Raw genomic sequence first — 19490 nt, 5'->3', positions numbered from 1 at the left:
ATATATGCAAAAAATATAACATTGTACGTAAAAATAAAAATAAGAATGGAAAAATATTGGTTTAGACTAAAAGCAGATCATAATCATTTTACCTTTGAGAGGTACTTTAATGGTTCCTTGAATAAGACTTATCACTTCACACTTTAGTTTGCACACTTCTATCTCCAATTCACGAATTCTGAGGAAAAACCAAAATCTAGTGGTCATACTCTTTCTAAATTATTCATTCTATTTCTCCTTTTCATTTTTAAAACTCCCTTTGCTTTCTTTTTTCCTGTTTCCTTTCAAGAGGGAAAAAACTAAATTTGGAAACGTGCGGTAAATAGCGCAGCGCCCTGATTCTAAAAATAGCCTAAAGATTCGGACAAACATTGCATTCTGTTTAACCGCTACGAGGATTATATGAACCGATTTTATTATTTTTACTTAAAGTTACAATAATAACCCATGTAAACTAAGATCAACTGCGATCGGCTGTGAAAATTATCTGCTGAAAGTAAACTTGTAAGTTTGTTTGTCCGAATTTCGCCTTTGTCTTCGTTTTTATGACGTCACGACTGCGCTGCGCTATTGAGTGGGAAACGTACTGGGTATAAGTGGGAAATTTATACGGTACTGACTCTTAAGCCCGTTTACACTAGCGATTTTTGCGGCGATTTTTGCTGCGATTTTTTTGCGATTGTCCATAATAAATAATGGTAAAGAATTTACTTGTAAAGTTTTTTTCAGGATACCAAGATTTTCCTAGACGAATGTCTCTTTTGAAGGATGAGACAAAAGATTTCATATTTCCGAGAATTGCCACAAAAATCGCAGCAAAAATCGCGGCCAGTGTAAACGGGGCTTTACAGCACGTACACGGTACGACATACCGTAACATTCAACAGGGTCTTAAAGATAAGATATCGCACACGCACGCATTTATGTAGCAGACAATGGATGTTGCAAGCCAGGTCACACGACGCAATTTGTTTCACGCAATGTTGATGAAGTAGAAAACGATCCTACTACAACAACATAGCCATAGTATGCAATGTTGCAGTGTGTGTCTGCCCTTTTTAAAATACAAAAAGGAAAGCAAGCAAAAACAAAAACGAGGACAAAATGGCTTACATCTTTTGTTGCTGTAAAGACATGTCGGCCTTGAAGTCGTCGTTGTGTACATTTGTGCAAAGCTTATATGAACAAGGAGTGTTTTTCCTCTCCACAAGAGCTGCTTTGTCAACATCCACTTGTCCGGTTTCTGATATTGATTCACCGTCTCTAGAAGAATAAGTCTCTCCATGGGTAGTGTCTGTCTGTCCTGTACTACTTTGATTGATAGTCAAAGTAACTTCTGCTGAGGTACTGTCTGTCTGTCCTGGGAGACTTTGACTGACAGGTAATTTGTCTTTCTTTTTAATAGTGTCTGTCTGTCCTGTAATATTTTGATTGACAGGTAAATAAATCTCTCTTTGAGCGCTGTCTGTCTGTCCTGCAGTACACAGATTGCCAGGTAAAGAAACTTCCCTTTTAGTACTGTCTGTCTGTCCTTGAAGACCTTGATTGACAGGTGAAACATTTCCTTCTTGTATGTCTGTCTGTCTAAGGTCTGTAAAACCATGCAGACTTTGATTGACAGGTACAGTCACTTCCTTTTGTATTATGTCTGTCTGTCCCTCCATACTGTCCATCACACTGTAAAGACCTTGACCTATACTTTGATTGACAAGTACAGTATTCCCCTTTTGATTACTGTCCGTCTGTCCTTCCAAATCGTAATCAATCCCAACTGCCTTGAGTAATTTTCTTGGGTTTTGCCTTGTCTCATCTACATTTGGTTCGTTGGTATGCTTGTCGTCAGCAGTATCCTCGCCCCCATCAGTAATGATCCAGTCTAAACACACTAGACTTGACGTATCGCAGGCCTTGTCTTCATACGTTTTCACCTTAAAACAAAACCATGTCACAAATACTATTCTTACCTATAGAGTAAAGGTATTTACAGCCCAAACGGCTCACACATTCTTATTATCATTATTATATAATTTCCCTATGCACTCTAAATGTAATATATACAGTATGAGTACGCCTCGAGTTTGTATATCAGATACAACACGGACATGAATACTGTATATTACTTATCAAACATCTAGGTTAGTTCCTTTGTGTCTCACTAAAATTTTCAAAATTAAAGTGAATCTGGCCAAGAAAATCCAACTTAAAGTTTATGCAAATGAACACAGTTTTGTATCAGATTTACAACACTCTTCACGGCCGTGATTTCTGTTGTGTTTTCCTGCATGAATTATTTTTGAGTTTGATAAGTAGAATTACTGAATGAGTAAATTGTGCTCTCTGTGGCTTTACCTTCAAAGTTGTTTTATTAACATCATTCCTCTCATCATCCTCAGATTCAGAGGGATAGCTGTGAGATCTTTCTTTTCTCAATTCATTTGTGATATTTTCACGGGTTTTGTGTTTTGTCTCTGGGGTTGATAAATGATAGCTGGCCTCATCTCTTTCTTGCCTGAATTTTGAGTGCCATGTTTGACCTGCGAAAAAAAGATTCAAATTTGCAAATGGATCTTTTTAGCTTGGGCATAATGTTATACCCATTTCAGATGACCACATTTCATTTCCTAGAGTATCATTTCTTTGTTTAACAGTAGCTGTACATGAGAAGACACATGAATGTGGATACAACTCAAACAGAAAAATCTTATTCTCAAGGGATTGACATTTGGTGTGAGATAAGGCCAAACAAAAAAATAAGTGTGTTTCCTGTTGCATGAGAAAAATAATTGGGGTCAGTAGGGCTTTTTTTAAAAACTGATATAACAGTGGGAATGAGCTTACTGGGAACCCTGTGGTGCATTTGCGAATGAGAAAAATATTAGGGTCGGCAAAAATTGGCAGGAAAATTAGGGTTGGTTGTGCAATAGAAAATATACTTATTTTTTGTTTGGCCTTAGTAACATTACTTCAAAGGTAAGAGCTATTCTAATTCAATCAGTTAGTTAGCCCTGCCTTGACTTCCAGAAACAAAAAGGTTTCATCAAGGAAAGTTATCAGTAAATACCTGTGACGTCCTCAGACATTGAACGACCAAGCTTCTTCTTTCTTCTCAGGCTGTTTCGAACCTAAAAAATTAGAACATTACGAATCACACAACAATTCTATTATAGCACCTTGAAAAAATAATCAGGAAAATGATCCCCCCATTAGTTTGCATCTCAAACTCGTGGGGGGGGGGGTGGTCATGGCTCTGTCATTCCCCCATCCCCCCCCCCCCCTAAATAAACCCCTGAACATTGGTAGTTAGACACTAACCCGGCTCATGAATCCTTTTTGGCCAGGACTGGATCTCTCAAAAGGAGATGGAGAATTCCTACCATTGATTTTGTTCTATTAAAAGACATGAATAAGATTAAATATTTATTTATAACACCCCCACATTGTAATCACCAAAATCAAATATTAATACTCTTATCCTTACAGCCACCCAACCACTATTGCTCTCATATAGTTGTCGGGTGTATATTACCTACATCATCAAGATTCATGCTGTGGCAACAACTTTCTTACTGTATTTTAATAATGTTAGTAGTATGTTATGGTTGCTACCATCAAAATCATCAGCACAACATCTTCACCACTGTCACTGTCACTGTCATGCATCATCACCGTCATTGCAATCATCATCATAGACATTTTCTGAGATAGCCAACAAGGTGCATTATGGTCTAGCTTGGGTACAAACATCTTTGGTTCATCATGCCTTATATGGTGTTGCTTGTACCAAATCTAGACCATGATGCATCCTGTTTATCAAACTTAGAAAAGAACAGCTGGTATGAGCCGGTGTCAGCAATATAAAATCTATGAAAATCTAAATAAAATCTATATCAAAATCTGTGATCAAGAACCTAAAATTATTTAAGAACATAAAGGTGCTGGCACACAGTGCAACATTGCACGCAACATTGCAAGCGACAAATATGAATCAGGATGTCACACATTGCAACAAAATCACATAACATCCCTTGCGTAAGCCTGCTATTTCAAGATATTTGGTCAGCAGTTATAAATTTGGTGCAAGCTGATTGGCTGGAAATTTCAAAATGTTGCAGGTAAGGTTGCAGCCATGTTCACATAATGAAATTTGTTGCGCGCAACGTTGTAAGAGGAGAGCGCGATTCAACTTCAGATTTGTTGCATGCAACATTGCGTGCAACAAGTTTGGGGTACACACACAGCTGCAACATTCCTGTTGCGTGCAATGTTGCATGCAATGTTGCACCGTGTGTCAGCACCTTAATAGCATGCAAAGGTGGTGAGCAATATCCAGGTCTAATAATCCCAAGCATCATCACCATCATTGCTATCACCATCATTGCCATCACGATCATAACAATAGCATTGCAACCAACATTATCATCATCATCATCATACCTTCAAGTTGGTCAACCAATCCCCATAGCCGGCATCATTTACAGGCGAAAGCAAATATTCCTTTCCTTCATTACTGCAAAATTGGAAAAATAAGGAATGTGGGCAGTATATTTGTAGATAGCTTCTACTTCTCATTAAACACCAGTAACATAAGATAAAATACACTTACCTAGTTAGAATCACAAAGACATCCAATTTTCCTGGTGAAATACCAAATGATCTGAAACAATAAAAACAATGACCGGTTTTCAATATAGATTGATCACTTTAGTGCAGGGAGAAAAACAAGTAAAAGGACATGATGACTGGCAACTAGGAATTTAGCTCAGACATAGAGCATGTCTAGCATGATTGGTTAACATGGGACCAGGCTAGTGTCCAGTCAAGAGGACTTTTTTTTCTAAGAGGTGGTTGGAAAGACAAGTGTTAATACTCCAATTTACAGTTCCGTTCCAAGCCGAGGCTGGAGTTTCCACGCATGATAAAAAGTATAGTTTTGCTATGCGCAGAAACTGCAGCCTCGAGTTGCAACTATTATTCGTGGTCACTTGAACGGAATGTAAAATGGAGTATTGTGGCCACTTTGATCTGTAAGTCAGTCGTGCCTGAGCGATGCCCTGACTTAGATCAGCCCAGAGGTTGTTTTAGGGTTTGATCTGTGAGTTAGCCATGCCCTGACTTAGATCAGCCCAGAGGTTGTTTCAGGGTTCTATCTGTGAGTTAGCCATGCCCTGACTTAGATCAGCCCAGAGGTTGTTTCAGGGTTTGATCTGTGAGTTAGCCATGCCCTGACTTAGATCAGCCCAGAGGTTGTCTCAGGGTTTGATCTGTGAGTTAGCCATGCCCTGACTTAGATCAGTCCAGAGGTTGTTTCAGGGTTTGATCTGTGAGTTAGCCGTGCCCTGACTTAGATCAGCCCATCCAGAGGTTGTCTCAGGGTTCAATCTGTGAGTTAGCCATGCCCTGACTTACATCAGCCCAGAGGTTGTCTCAGGGTTTGATCTGTGAGTTAGCCGTGCCCTGACTTAGATCAGTCCAGAGGTTGTCTCAGGGTTTGATCTGTGAGTTAGCCGTGCCCTGACTTAGATCAGCCCATCCAGAGGTTGTCTCAGGGTTCAATCTGTGAGTTAGCCATGCCCTGACTTACATCAGCCCAGAGGTTGTCTCAGGGTTTGATCTGTGAGTTAGCCATGCCCTGACTTACATCAGCCCAGAGGTTGTTTTAGGGTTTGGTAAAATTGATGTTATATTAATAGCATATGACGCACCCCTCAGGAGTCATGTTGGGGTATTTACTGCTACTTCTTTGGTTATAGTACAACAATCTTGCATCATCCTGCAGAACAAACCTTCAAAGATAACAAAAACTAGGATTGTAACTCCTTAACAACAATTATATTAGGGAGATCTCATATTTAGGGGCACATGACATAGCCCTTTACATCTTTTTATCTTTATTAAATCTTATTGCAACCTACATACCTTGAAATGCAAGTGTGCATTACCATCAACATCAGCATCATCAAATGCTGTAGCATCATCATCACATATCAACCAATTACCAACCACTAAACGACCACTTACTGTACGGTGCAGATTGTTCACTATTACCCATCATCACTATAATAACCTTCATCATCACCCTATTCATCATCATTACAATCATCATCATTAACATACATCGCCATTAACATTACCATAATCATTGCAAGTCTTCTTACCAAAAAGGGTTTCCTTTTTCTCTCAACTTGAGCAATGGCCCCACTAAAATATAAAAAGATATTTTAAGAATAAATATTTCATGGCAATTATCCTTTTACTGGTCTCTCTAGTTTCATGACAATGAATGTTTTCGTGAAGATTATATTTGGAGCCATTACCAAAATCTAAGTTTGTTTAGCATTGGCATATTATTTCATTTACGAAGTAATTTTAAAAGCCCCTATTTAATTAAGCCAACAATAAGCTTGGTTAATGTAGGATTAAAGTTATATTATAAACAAAAGATCTCGAACAATGAGAATAACAGCGATATTTATAAAGAAATTTTAGTATGCATGACAAAGCATCCGCAAGCGCGCCAAAATATGGCGAACTAAAATCTTCCAAAGCAAAAAAACCTTACCTTCGTGGTGCAGAGGTTTGATATAACCCTCAAGGCTCAACCAAGATCGATCTGGACTAAGATCTTGAGCCATTATTTCAAAAATTTATAAGGATAATTTTTTGGACGGCGCGAAGCAGGAATCTCCAAAACTTGGGTCCTCTCCAAAACTAGAAATCTTCTACTACCAAAGCATTTGTATCTACATATCTGTTATCGAAACAAATAATGTTTAGTATAACAGAAACTATTTGTAAGTTCAAGTTTTGTCATTTTAGTAGAGAAAAATTATTTCTTCTTGACTTTGTGATGGAATTTATGAATAAATTCCAGTGAGTTCACCTACCGAATTGCTTCCGAAGGTGAGTGACCGGAAATGTCCAAAACGAAGACGTTCGGCACGTTCGGCGCACTGTCGTTACGTTCACCGCGGAGGAGATTTGAGTGGAAAGGGGGCTAGAGAATGGGATTCCATGCACTGGGAATTGGACTTGATGCACTGGGAATGGGATTCCATGCACTGGGAATGGGATTCCATGCACTGGGAATGGGATTCCATGCACTGGGAATGGGATTCCATGCACTGGGAATGGGATTTGATGCACTGGGAATGGGATTCCATGCACTGGGAATTGAATTTGATGCACTGAGAATGAGAAACTAGAAATACAAACATATTGTCATGTGATGTATTTTTTTGTCAAAATATTTGTCTTTTTGTGGGGATGGGATGGTGAGGGCGAGGAAATCTGACAACTAAACAACAATTGGTAAAATAATTCCTGGAGTTTAATGTTTATTTTTGTACAATATATTGTAATCAAATACTTTTACACTACATTTATTACAGAACTTAGTAACAGACAACCTTGGATTTGTGAAAAAAGCCAATTTGTAATGGTTTCTTTTTAAAGAAAAAGATTTGCTGCATGAAAACATTTCTCGGACTAAACTCCTTGTAGAAAATCCTATTTGAGCTTAATATCGAGGACTATGAATTTATTTTTCAATCACATAATTCAGAATTTTGTTTCCTAATTTGAGCCCAATTAGGACATCTAGCCAGGAGTCTATAGTTGGTCCCCCTAATACTATGACTGGCCTTTGTTACATGCCTAAAGTGGACGTCAGGAGAGCAATGTTTTTTAGAGTTTTGTTAGAACTAGGAAAGAGGAGGAGGGAATGAAAGAGTTCTCTCACTTCCTTCTTTCCCACCAACCTCCTCTGCTGTTTTTGCTACTAGTACTTTAGATGTATTTTAGAAAATATGTATTGTAATGCATGAATAGACTAAAAGATGGACCTGTTTTGTTTTAAGTGTGCGTTTTTCAATTTGTCAAACACATGCCATTCTCTGGAACACTATCTTTGCTCCAGAGTCACTGGAAAAAAAAAACTCAATGAAAGAAAATTTGGTTGAATTGCCCTATTTCACTATGACGTCACATCAAAACAATCTATTGTTTAAATGCAAAGGATCATGGTTGTAGGAGGGGTCAAATCAATGCAAATTCACCTGAAAATATTGTTCTAAAACCTGTATCAATCCACGAAGAGAAGTAGTAATTTTTAGTACATATTAACACATATTATATCTGAAAACCTATTGGATTTGGCGATTCTATCCCCCACACAAAGAAGCAGTGACGTCATAATGAAATCGGGCAATATATTGGAATAGACCAGTTTCAAATTCCAAATAATCACTGTGTTTCTTGAATACAGACTCATTTACACAGGGTTAGCCTTGTATCAGTGAATCAGTGTCTAACTATTCACAAATACCAACAGTTAAGTAAAGAATGCACAACTTCAACAATACAAACACTTTGAAATTCCACAGACCTTCACTGCAATACATGAATATTCTCCACAAAGTCGAGGCTAGCCCTGAGCAACAGAGAACTCAAAACTGGGGTATTTTTCTTGTTAGGTTTTCCGAAGGGAGAAAAACCTGTGAACCTGGAGAAAAACCCTTCAGTCAAGAGACAAAACCTAACAAACTCTAATCGCATGTGATGGACAGAGCAGAAAAACAACAAGCCCGCTACTTTCACGATTTTTTATTTAACTGAGTTTGATACTTCAAATTTTTAAGCGTTTCCTCTGTGTCACTGCTGCTCAAAACTTGAGGAAATTTTGTCGAGCCATTAGAGTAAAAATCTACTTAGCATTCACAAAAATGTCAGTTTTTCTGCTGATCAAAATATCACCTCTCCACAGTACACGTTTTGTATTTCAAATATGCATTCAATAAATTTTGGTCGCATTTAATATTTTGCTATTTTGCTCCAAAAGAACGTGTTTACAAAATATTGAGCTTAAATACGTACAGCTGTCCTTATGGCGAAAGGCCAAAAACCGTTTTTCTGCCCTGTCCATGTGATGTTGGGGATCAAACCCTAGAACCCAGAGATGAAAGATGGTTGCACTAACATTACACTACCCTAAAAAGATTTGATAGCTTTTAGACGTCTGGGTCTGGCAATCACAGAATAATGTGCTACGTAGGGAGATGCTTTGGTCACAGGCATAAAAAGCATAATCAGGTGAGAGAAACTATTCACCTTTTCGGCGCTAGCCGTCACGAAGTATAAATTGTTTTAGATTGCGTTACTGTCACCAGAAAGTTCGGACATTCTTGAATTTCCGTACAAATGTACTGACTTTAAATGAACTATTTACTTGGTTCGTTTAGTTAGTTCTCTAAATACAAGTAAATTATCATTTTTCTAGCTTGATTGAAGCTTTTCTTACTGCTGTTAAGATAGCTAACTAAAGAAATCTACCTACATTTTCTCTTTAAAGTCAGTGAATTTGTATGGAAATCAGAGAACGCCGTCCGAACTTTTTGGTAACCGTGACACAATCCACGGATAAAATGTACGAATTCTTGTCGCAGGGTCTTTAAAATCACAACAATAATTAAATGATATTTTGTACAAGCGAGTAGACATTTATGAACAAAAATAGAAAAAACAAACAAAAAAAGAAATAAGTTAAGAAAAATTATCTACTTCTTGATCGGTCTCGATGTTTGCTTGTGGAGTCATAGTCATCGCTGTGGCGCCTCTTCTTTCTTTCATGGCTGCGACTTCTTTTTCTGTCATGACTTCGACTACGACTTCGACTATGGCGGTCTTTGCTTCTTGATCGGTCTCGATGTTTGCTTTTGGAGTCATAGTCATCGCTGTGGCGACTTTTTTTTCTTTCATGGCTGCGACTTCTTTTTCTGTCATGACTTCGACTTCGACTCCGACTACGGCGGTCTTTGCTCCGTTGACGGTCATGTTCTCTGCTTCGGTGCTTTTCACGACCACGATCACGTCTGTCACGATCACGGTCATCTCGTCTATCACGATCTCGACGGGACCTTTCACGGCTTCTGCTTCTACTTCTTTTAGGGCGTGAATCTCGGTCACGACTGTAACGTGAGCGCTCACGGTCACGGTCACTAGAGCCCCGTCCTCTTTCATTTTCACGATCGCTGGATACTCTGTCAATTCTTCCATTCCTTGATGGGCTGTGCAAGGAAGTTATATAAAAGATATTACTTAAATACTCACTCCACTTCCCAAATGAGTCCTCCCATTTATTGTCTCTAGGCAGAACTCCCCCATCCCACTCTCCAGGCCACCCCTGCCCCCACCCCACCCCATCTCACCTCACCCTCAGGTACCCAGGCACACCTTTCATGCCCTACCACACGTCTGTCTCACCTGGCTCTTTCACGATTTTCTTCCTTCCATCCATCATTAGCAGTCCTTTTGTGATCATCACAGAGATTCAGCTCAGACAGTTTTCTTTCAATGTCTTTCTGGATTGGTACCGGGATACGAGGGAAAAGAGTACCATACCATTCCAGCTTCAACAGGAAGCTTCGGACCAACTGGCCCATAGTCATGGGACAGCCTGTTCCAGCCTTGGGGTCGAGTTCCTGAAATAAGAAAATATTGAAGGAGAAATGCAAGTTAACATCTAGGAATATCAAAAAATATAAATATCAAATTTTGAGAGTAAGGGAAAGACACCAAAAGTGCATACTCTGAAAGTTTAAATCAACAGAACTCTTTACTTTGGGTATAATATTATCTCATTTTAAACCATGTGGCATTCCCTTGAGGATTGTTTCAGACTTTGAGTACCAGTAATGCTTAAAATACTACATTATACCCATATCCATAATTATGCAATCAAATCAGCCCAACATGTCTGGTTTGGCTGCTGTTAATCAAAGTATTACTAACTGTTGAAAATTTTGATTGACAGAAGCAAAAAACTCGGTAACTGGTCTTTTCAAACCAAAGTCTTTTTCGATCCAGGTCTTTTCGAACCAGGTCCAGACTTTATGTTTGAAGTGACTATGGGGGCTAACTTATTGACTTGTAAGTGATACTAGCACATATCACACATGATCACACACAATACTTAATTCACTTCTTCTGTGATATTTCTGTAATATTTCCGAAAGAAAACACTAAACATCTATAAAATATTTCACAACTGTATTGGATTGAATGTGTATTTATATGGATCAAAAGTGTATGTATGTGGATCCAAAGTGTATATAGGTGGATTGAAAGTGTATATAGGTGGTCCGAAAAGACCTGGACCTGGTTCGAAAAGACCTGGGTCGAAAAGGCTTTGGTTCAAAAAGACCGGTATTCAAAAACTCAGATGTCTTGGGCTGAGTTGATTGCATTCTATGAAAAGGGGTGTAATATTAATGTTTTTGAAAAGGAAAGGGAAAAAAAATAAAAAAAGTATTTTATAAGTGCTAAATCTCATGAACTGAAGTTACAGAAATAATCTTTTTTTAAAATAATATGTTGGAGAAAAAAAGTGTTTTCTTAGGGTAAGTCCAGATTAATTGTAACCTCAGATTAATTGATTAACCTCAGTTATTGATGTAAATGTATCTTGGCTCAGAGGGGGCCATTGGTGGCTGAATCAGAGCTACTGTATCCTGGAAACACATCAAAATATTGTCAACAAGAATAATGACGGGGACTAAATAGATCTACAGTAATTAAAAACTGTATGTCAAAACAATCCTTCAAGGACTGGTGAGAAGCACTCCAGTTTTAAATTTGCTGCTCAACAGGGTTAGCCTCAATTTCGTATGAAATTACATTGAATATTCATGCATTTCAGTGAAGCTATTGAATTTTGAAGCGCTTGTATAGTTGAAGTTCTAAATTCTTTAGTATATTGTTTATATCTGTGAATATATTTTAGATACTGAATTGAGGTTAACCCTGTATAAATGAGGCTGTGATAAAAAAAGACAACGTTATTGACTAATTTGAAAAGGGTTTATTGGCAGCCCGGGGGGTACTCCCATATATGGACTATACGGGGATGATCCGCTGAACAGGGTATGGTTTTTCGAGCTTCTTATTATAAACAGGGTATGCAATTTCACTCAAGTTCCAAGTTCTTCCCGAGTTTCCTGTCATATTCAGAGATTCTGCTTTCATATTGACCAAAACTGGTTATTATGTTCATAAAAGAACGATACGTGAGATGACATGATAATTGAAACAGGAACTCAGTGCAATAAATTATATCTTTTATCATAAACAGAGTCCACAAATTTGAGTTTTTTTTATCATAAACAGGGTACCCCTTTCAGAATCCCAGCGGAACACCCCTACCCAAATCCTGGCGGAGTACCCCCCCCCCCCCCCAGGATTGGCAGGAGAGGGAAGAGGTGATTTCAAATTTTCCATTATTCATACTATATCTTGATAATACTATTATAAAAATCCTTTTATTTTTTTATTTCTGTTTCAATTGTTTTTTTTATGACCAGACATTGAGACAAGATTTAAAAATAAAATCTCAAAGGACTGAATATTTTGACATACAGTTTTGAAATTATTTAAACAGAAACTTACCAAAAAGGTCAAGAAACTTGATGCTTAAAATCAGCACCTACCAACGCCCCCTAATTCTTACCAAGGTTAATAATAAATATTTATCGATCTTATTATTTATATGGATAAATTAGATAATACTTTACCTCCTCATCTTCTAAATAGGGTGCATACCAGTCCCATAAATCGGCCGGTGGCTGGCAGTACCTAAAATATTAACACATTCTTAATAAGAATAAGAATTTTCTTATCTCATTTTGATCTTTGTAATAAAATAATATAAATGAATCACAATCCATGCAAAAGCTCATGCATTTCATACAATCTTCCTTTTCTTTTAATGGCTGTGTATGAGAAGACAACTGTGTAGTTACAGAAAATATTTATACTGCCAACTCATAGCAAATTTGTAAAAGGACCCCCTGACCCCGAGGAACTTCTAATTTTCTTCCATACGGACTCTTTGATTTGGTTCTTTCTGACCCCCTCCCCTCCAGAATTTCCAATTTCATCCATGGGTGGGGTATGGACATTTTCTGGAACTACACATAAAAATCATTACATCCAATCCAATAAGGTCTACAACATGGGAAGCACCGTTGGCATAGCTGTGAGAGCGCTCGCCTCTCACCAATGCAACCTGGGTTTGAGTCCCCCTGAGCTTGGTTTCGTATGTGAGTAGAGTTGCTTGTTGGTTCTCTCCTGTGCTTGGAGGGTTTTCCGGGTTCTCCGGCTTTAATCCCTCCGCAAAAATCAACTTCTAAATTCCAATTGGAATCCAGTGGAAGGAGAGACACTCTGTTGAATCCACTGTTGATCCCATTATTATCTATTATTTATTTATTTACAGCATTTCTATTTCTCTTGGGCATCATTGCAAACCAGTCATTTCTGTTATGCTGAATGACAAGCAGGACTAGTGATATTATTCAATGCTAAAGAACCAAGGTTACAGAAAAAGATAATTCTAGCCTAATGAATATCAGTGGATAAATAGTCATGCTTACCATCCACCATGACAGAAATCACCTGTTTACAGCTAGAGGACCCTCCATGATGACAGGTTACGAAAAAAAGGAAATAAGTAAGACAATGTGTAGCTCACAGAATTAATAGGAATCTTGCTTTTTAAGTTTTGCAGAGGGAAGAAAAACCAGAGGACCTGGAGAAAAACCCTTAAATAAAGGAAGAAACCTAACAAACTCTACTAAATCGTGATGCTAAGGCCAGAAATTTTAGACCCCAAAGATGAGGGGTGAGTGTACAACTGCTACACCCCCTTTGATTGAAAAATCACCTCTCACCAATGTGACCAGGGTTCAATTTTCAGGCTGAGTGTCAAATGGGTAAAGTGCTCCAGTTTTTCTTCCTCTGCAAAAATGTACTGTTAAATTCAAATTCAATCTGGTATTGAGTACTTTAATCATGCCCCAAGATTGAGAAATAATTCCCTGTGTAAAATAAATACAAATATTTGATAAGATGCTATTTTTTTCAGTACCTGATGTACATAAACCCAAGAGCCCTAATATAAGGTGAGTCTGTGTGAGTTAAAAGACCATTTAACTGTTTCCTTGTCAGACGAAGAGTGAACAGCTTGTATAAGATGCAGAAAGTTGTTGAAACGATACCACCTGCGCCAACACCACGAACCTGTTTGGAAAAAAGCAACATTATCAAATTGTCAAATATTTTCAGACAAAACATTTCATGGCCAAAGTTTTAATGTAGTTTAAGCAGCGAGATTAACCAGCTAATCTACTTACTTACCCCACCACACATGCCAACTTGTCCTGATGTCTTGCGGCTACCCTTCTCCCATGGTTCTAAATGTTCCACCTGAAAAATATTTTACATATATTGTTCACATTTTTGACAAAACCATTGACTTAAAAATTCTGATGCTAGAAAAAAAACGATTTTTATGCTTCTGTCACTCAGACATCCCGGACATGGCATTAGACAGTTTGTTTGCCATTCTTCGATGCTCCTATATCATGCTAGTGTCATATTCCACTGATATATGATTTACCGAAAAAATAAGTTTACTCTTAAATTACGTCACATTGATAATAGTTCGTTCTTTTTAACATACTTATTCTCACATTAACCCCAAGAGCAGAATATCATAGTAAAATTGCAATGTTTCGTAAAGATTGCCCTCAAACTGACAAAGATATGAATTTTGAAACTAAGTAATTTCAAGGAATTTTTATAAAGCAATGTGTCCAGCCCAATAACCAGGCTTGCTCGGCATGGAATGCTTGTCCACATACATTTCTTTGAAAAAATGCTTAGTTTCAACAATTCATATATTCTTCAGTAATGACGTTTTTAAGACGTTCCTCCTTCGTCGTGTCGGAGTAAAAGAAAAAACTCGAGGAAGAGTAGAGTGTACGCTTATATATACAGTTAAAGGCATAATTAATCTTCAGTATTTTGTATTCAGTATTGAGTACATACAGGAACTTTGTTCAAAATCATTTTTAGCAAACATTCAAAGTTGATTGAGATAGTCGATATTTTTAGAACAAAGATCATATTTTTACGTTTCTTACGTGCTGTAAGTCCAAGCCTGATGCTTTACAACGAAGCGGTGGACGAGCCTCGAGTCGCCCTTACCTTGTAATAAATCTCATCTACAACCTCGTGGTAGGTTTTTAGCTGGTATAACACGTTTTTGAAGTATGGAGATTGTAAGACATTAGTTAGAACCATGTTGTTTAGATTCATCGTTCTATCGTTCCCCCATATCGGTAGAACGTTCGACTTTTTTGTCGGTCTTCCTTCGTATTGACTCGTTTCCTCTGAATCCATGACGAAATTTAAGAATATAACTAGCTACAAATTGAATATTTTGGTGAAAATTCTGAAGTTATAGAGGCAAAGTAATCTTAGACATTTTTGGAAGCTCGTTCTAGAAAAAGTTAACGGTCCAAGATGGCGGATCTAAAAGATATATCCCATAATAATTATTTCGTACCAAGTCTACTTTGTACATTTATGACACAGGAAACCCAGTACTGAACACCTGTTAGGAGCTTCGAAATATGATTAGTCTATCGCGAAAGAAAAGTTTTTTTTGTTGCATTATCATTTCCATCACAGGATTTTTTTTCACAAGCTCTTATTGTTTTAGGAGGATTACATAAATTATGGAGAACATTTTTGCCATCTATTTTAGCTTCTTTTGTGAGCAGTTTGACCCGGAAATACGTCACAACTGAAAAAGCTCAATTTCATCCATTTTCTATCATAGGTAAGAGCTTCTTTAGATTTTCAATTTAATTCCCGGGGATATGATAGGTGGAAACAATTACGCATAACCGGAAATAATTGATTTTCCCCACAGTTCTTTGTATATGATATATATGGCCTTTGGTCTGTGAATTAATTCAATGTAGTAAACCAGACAAAAAAAAGCAATTTTCTATTTATTCAATTGGAATATTATTACTAGTATTCAGTAGAGAAATTAAGATTTACTCTCTAGTCCAGTGGGGCTACTATCCCCATATAAAGTATTTGACGACAATGAGAAATGAGACAAAATTGCGTGAAAAGCCACGAATTTCAAGCAATAGAAAATGAACAAGAGAAGGAATCTCCGCGCCCCATCATGAGCACTCTTAAATTCGATGCTATTTTTAGAATCTTATATGCTATTTTTAGAATCAATCATTCTATTTTTAGAATCATTAATTTGATCTTTTGTTTTTCTGTTGTTGTTTTTTCTTCAAAAAGACGTGAGCAAGCAGCATATAGTGTACGCAGTATGAGCTGCAGAAAAACGAACTAACGGTGGCAAAGATGTTTCTAAATCAAGCATTAAACGATGCCTGTGATGCTAACAAGCATAAATACCAGAGATTCCTTCTCTTAGTTCATTTTCTCTTGTTTCAAGTCTTTCCAGAAATCGTGCCTGATATGCCCATGAAAACGAATAATACTTGATTCCAGTGATCCAGATTATTTCCACTTTTGAAAGCCATACATATGTGGCATAGTTTGTATCTCAGTCTTCCGGCATCAAATTCCATATCTAGACATTACTTTCAATCATATCTCAGCCAATCAGAATCACCATGTTATAGACGTGGAGACAACGCACGCGGGCAAAGATTTTTCGATATTTTTTAAAAACACCACATGATGTATATCCAAATTTAGCCGAAGTTTAAAAGCTCAAAAACTTCGTACAAGGACAGCAATGAATTGTTGATCCTTTGTTGAGCCTCTTGTGTCAAGGAATACACGTAGGATTTGATGTAATAAATGAACCAAAAGTAAGCTGAGCGCCTCTTTTCGATGCACTTGAACGTTTCTACAATCTGTGGCTATGGACAAGAAAGAAAAAAATTAAGTCTGAAAGTTACATATATATATTACAAATACCGTGCTGGGGCGCTTTTTAGCCCAGTCATTCTTACTGCGCTTGCTCGATGTATTTTTCATTGAAGTCGTTCCCAAAGCCCTTATTTCTTATTGCGCTTGATCGACAAAATAATTATTTAAAAGAGACTTGCGCAAAGAAAGAGCATTTTTGGCTGAGAAAAACGAGTGTAGGATGGCCCATAAGAGACTTGGAACTAGCTAGACGAATTGCTGCAAGTAAGCAAGAAACGAATTCTAATCGATTTAAAGTACGTATTTCATTTTTGCAGAGAAACTTCAAGCGAATCTCTTCAGCTCAATAGCTTTCGATTTGATGTAACTTCGTGGTAATCATTCCGCTCTAATAATGATGACAGTGGGAACGAATGGGGAAAAACTGGAAGTTAACATGATGCTCGGAGCCTATACAACGCATTTGAGTATACATGCATTGAAGCTCGGTGAGGTTACACTATGAAAAACTTCTATATCTATATATTCCAAAAGAAAAAAGAACAAACAAAAAAAAAAAAAAAGTGAAGTACTAGGTGTTAGTTACGGGTCACCCATCCAGGTACTAACTTCGCTCAACCGGACTTGACTCGGTATTATTGAAGCCCAAGTTTTTTTCCACTGGACCACAGTTCCAGGTGAATCAGCATAACAATAGCCGTGAAAACAATGCACCAGATAGACTAGACTTTTTAACATAATTTTTTCAACCGATTCCGTGCGTTGCAGAGATGCAAGGGATTAGCCGATATGGTCTGGGGGCCGGCTGGTCTCTCCCCTGATGCTTCGGCTAGAACATTTTCTTGCGTAATTCGTGCACCCAAGGGCAGAAGGATTTAATCGCCGTCAGGTCCGAAGTCCATACGACGCCTCAGCTCTGCGGATGTCTCGGGGGTATGGCAAAGTAGAATCGATTTTTTTTCTTTTCTTTTCTTTTTTTTTTTTTTTTCTTTTTTCCTTTTCTTTTCTTTTCTTTTCTTTTTCTCGTTAGGTTTGAATTGCAATGTAACCACATAAAATTTTCTTTTTTCTATTTTTCTTACCACAACATATAATCTTAACGAAGCTATACTTCCATTCAAAAAGAATTTTTTCGACTAATTTCACTAGTCAATATTACCAAAACTTATCATGGATTTTGAATTTATTTTCAACTGGGTTCTAATTAATTACGACAAATCGCCTTCACGTTAATTCTAGTATTGTGTTTACCTTTTGATATCAGTATTTGTCAGATTTTGGGAACATGAGATGATGTATCGCAATAAAAATGTAAAAAATATTTGAGCCGACTGGCAAGGGAAAAATTTGAGAGCAATTTTGAAGAACAAAAAGGAATTTCATTAAATTTTGATTAACATGTGGCGTTACCATATTTTATTCATAAGATGACTAAATTATTATTTTCATTTCTTTTCCGTCACGAATCTAGTTTCCTATTATGCGTACACTTTAAAATTATTCAAATGTAAGAATTCAAGTGTCTTGCTGTTCTCCGGTGCATGCGTGTTTATTAACTCTTTACAGAATATGCCGTAATTTCTATAACCTAAATGGATGTGAATTAAAATCACTTACCCATCCGCCTTGATTTCTAATCCACACAGCTAGATGATCATGAATATACATCCGAACACAGTTCAGTATGCACTTGACAAGCTCTTGTCTTCCTTGCAGCACACAGTCCTCACTGATGGACGCCGCGAACGCAAAAAGAGCGGTAATCTTTGCCCATGTCGCGCCATCTCGAAAAAGCTCCCTTCCAAATGTTTTAAAAACCTCATTGATGACGACTTCACTTCGTAGTCTAACCCGAAGATGTTTAGAAACGTTCGTGAATAAGTGAGGGTAAGCGTCTTCGAGCAGGGATCCAACTTCCACAATTTTGATCGAGACGGTAGTGCTTGTTTCTGATACATAATCCGGTCTCACGAACTCCAACCCAGATTCTATATTACGCCTTTTAAACCGCGCTTCGATGTAATTCAGACAGTACAAATTAGACTCGTTTGAGATGGCTAGATATTCCTCATTCAGCTTCGCAGTGATTAGAGGTTTGAGCCTTTTGGTAACTGACTTTAACATGGTCAAAAGTGAAGATTTCCCTAGCTGTTTCGTCAAGATTTTTTGACAACTAACGCCGCCGTATCTTGAATAGCATTAAAGTCTAATTCAGGTACTTTCTTTTAGACAACCAAATAAGAGCTGCTGGCTAACTAAAAGCTGTATTCACGAAGTATTTCCTCGGAGCTAGGCGCAGGTGTTGAAAAGGCGATTGTCAGTAGACCTACTTCGGTCTTCTACAATTTTCCATATGCAAATTATCAGCGCATAAACCATGTTTGTCGTCGCTTTTAAGATGAACTAGTGAGCAAACGTCAGCCGGAAATTTCAAATGGCTGTTGACCAATATCGTTAATAACGCCTAATCTCAATGCGGTGTAAATCCGAAAAAATAAAAGCTTTTTTAAAAAAAACTTACGCGCGGATTATGCGAAGTCTACACGTACTAAGAGACTTTTTTTTGACACGGCAATCATGTAAAATAACTCCATTCTTTGGTTGAATAACCCCAAAATCGAAAACAAAACTTAACTTCTTCATATACTAATTCCTACGCTACTCTTCCCCAGTCTTATATATTTATTTATCAGCTAAAAAGACACCAAAAGTCAAAGGATCAAAAA

General features: G+C 37.5%; 3 protein-coding genes across 3 annotated transcripts in view; all 3 read right to left on the bottom strand.

The window, feature by feature from the left end:
* Window positions 1-6852, bottom strand: part of LOC116297689 (uncharacterized) — a 49767-nt gene extending 42915 nt beyond the window's left edge. Inside the window, exons 1-10 of the mRNA XM_089024664.1 lie at window positions 6560-6852; window positions 6156-6198; window positions 5703-5783; window positions 4604-4654; window positions 4435-4507; window positions 3313-3387; window positions 3062-3122; window positions 2350-2534; window positions 1114-1928; window positions 93-178 (exon numbers count right to left, since the gene is read on the bottom strand). Of these exons, the coding sequence (XP_088880790.1) occupies window positions 93-178; window positions 1114-1928; window positions 2350-2534; window positions 3062-3122; window positions 3313-3387; window positions 4435-4507; window positions 4604-4654; window positions 5703-5783; window positions 6156-6198; window positions 6560-6632 (1543 nt within the window). The 5' untranslated portion in view covers window positions 6633-6852. The remainder of the gene's footprint in view (window positions 1-92; window positions 179-1113; window positions 1929-2349; window positions 2535-3061; window positions 3123-3312; window positions 3388-4434; window positions 4508-4603; window positions 4655-5702; window positions 5784-6155; window positions 6199-6559) is intronic.
* Window positions 6853-7309: 457 nt separating this feature from the next.
* LOC116297692 (pre-mRNA-splicing factor 38B) lies at window positions 7310-15358 on the bottom strand. The gene is made up of 6 exons (XM_031705967.2): window positions 15040-15358; window positions 14188-14256; window positions 13919-14070; window positions 12564-12624; window positions 10258-10475; window positions 7310-10061 (listed from the first exon to the last, which is right to left on the bottom strand). The coding sequence occupies exons 1-6, from the start codon at window positions 15232-15234 to the stop codon at window positions 9548-9550; spliced, it is 1209 nt and encodes a 402-aa protein (XP_031561827.1). The 5' UTR covers window positions 15235-15358; the 3' UTR covers window positions 7310-9547.
* A 473-nt stretch (window positions 15359-15831) lies between these two features.
* Window positions 15832-19239, bottom strand: LOC116297709 (bcl-2-related ovarian killer protein). Its single transcript, XM_031705993.2, has 2 exons — window positions 18382-19239; window positions 15832-16754 (listed from the first exon to the last, which is right to left on the bottom strand). Exons 1-2 carry the CDS (start codon window positions 18886-18888, stop codon window positions 16584-16586), a joined length of 678 nt encoding a protein of 225 aa, XP_031561853.1. The 5' UTR covers window positions 18889-19239; the 3' UTR covers window positions 15832-16583.
* Between the last annotated feature and the right edge of the window lie 251 nt (window positions 19240-19490).

This window comes from Actinia tenebrosa, unplaced genomic scaffold, assembly GCF_029948245.1.
Source record: "Actinia tenebrosa isolate PJP-AT-01 unplaced genomic scaffold, QUT_ActTen_1.0 PGA_scaffold9__36_contigs__length_13948895, whole genome shotgun sequence".
NCBI classification, from domain to species: domain Eukaryota; kingdom Metazoa; phylum Cnidaria; class Anthozoa; order Actiniaria; family Actiniidae; genus Actinia; species Actinia tenebrosa.
This window is presented reverse-complemented; position numbering and strand designations above follow the sequence as displayed.

What these genes read in the sequence shown, in the direction of transcription:
- LOC116297692 (XM_031705967.2), bottom strand. Translation starts at nt 15,234, where the DNA reads ATGGATTCAGAGGAAACGAGTCAATACGAAGGAAGACCGACAAAAAAG. An exon ending in AAGTTGGCATGTGTGGTGGG is followed by an intron (nt 14,071 to 14,187) that starts GTAAGTAAGTAG and finishes TTTTCCAAACAG; the next exon opens with GTTCGTGGTGTTGGCGCAGG. An exon ending in CTTGGGTTTATGTACATCAG is followed by an intron (nt 12,625 to 13,918) that starts GTACTGAAAAAA and finishes TTAATATTTTAG; the next exon opens with GTACTGCCAGCCACCGGCCG.
- LOC116297709 (XM_031705993.2), bottom strand. Translation starts at nt 18,888, where the DNA reads ATGTTAAAGTCAGTTACCAAAAGGCTCAAACCTCTAATCACTGCGAAG. An exon ending in TTAGAAATCAAGGCGGATGG is followed by an intron (nt 16,755 to 18,381) that starts GTAAGTGATTTT and finishes TCTTGTCCATAG; the next exon opens with CCACAGATTGTAGAAACGTT.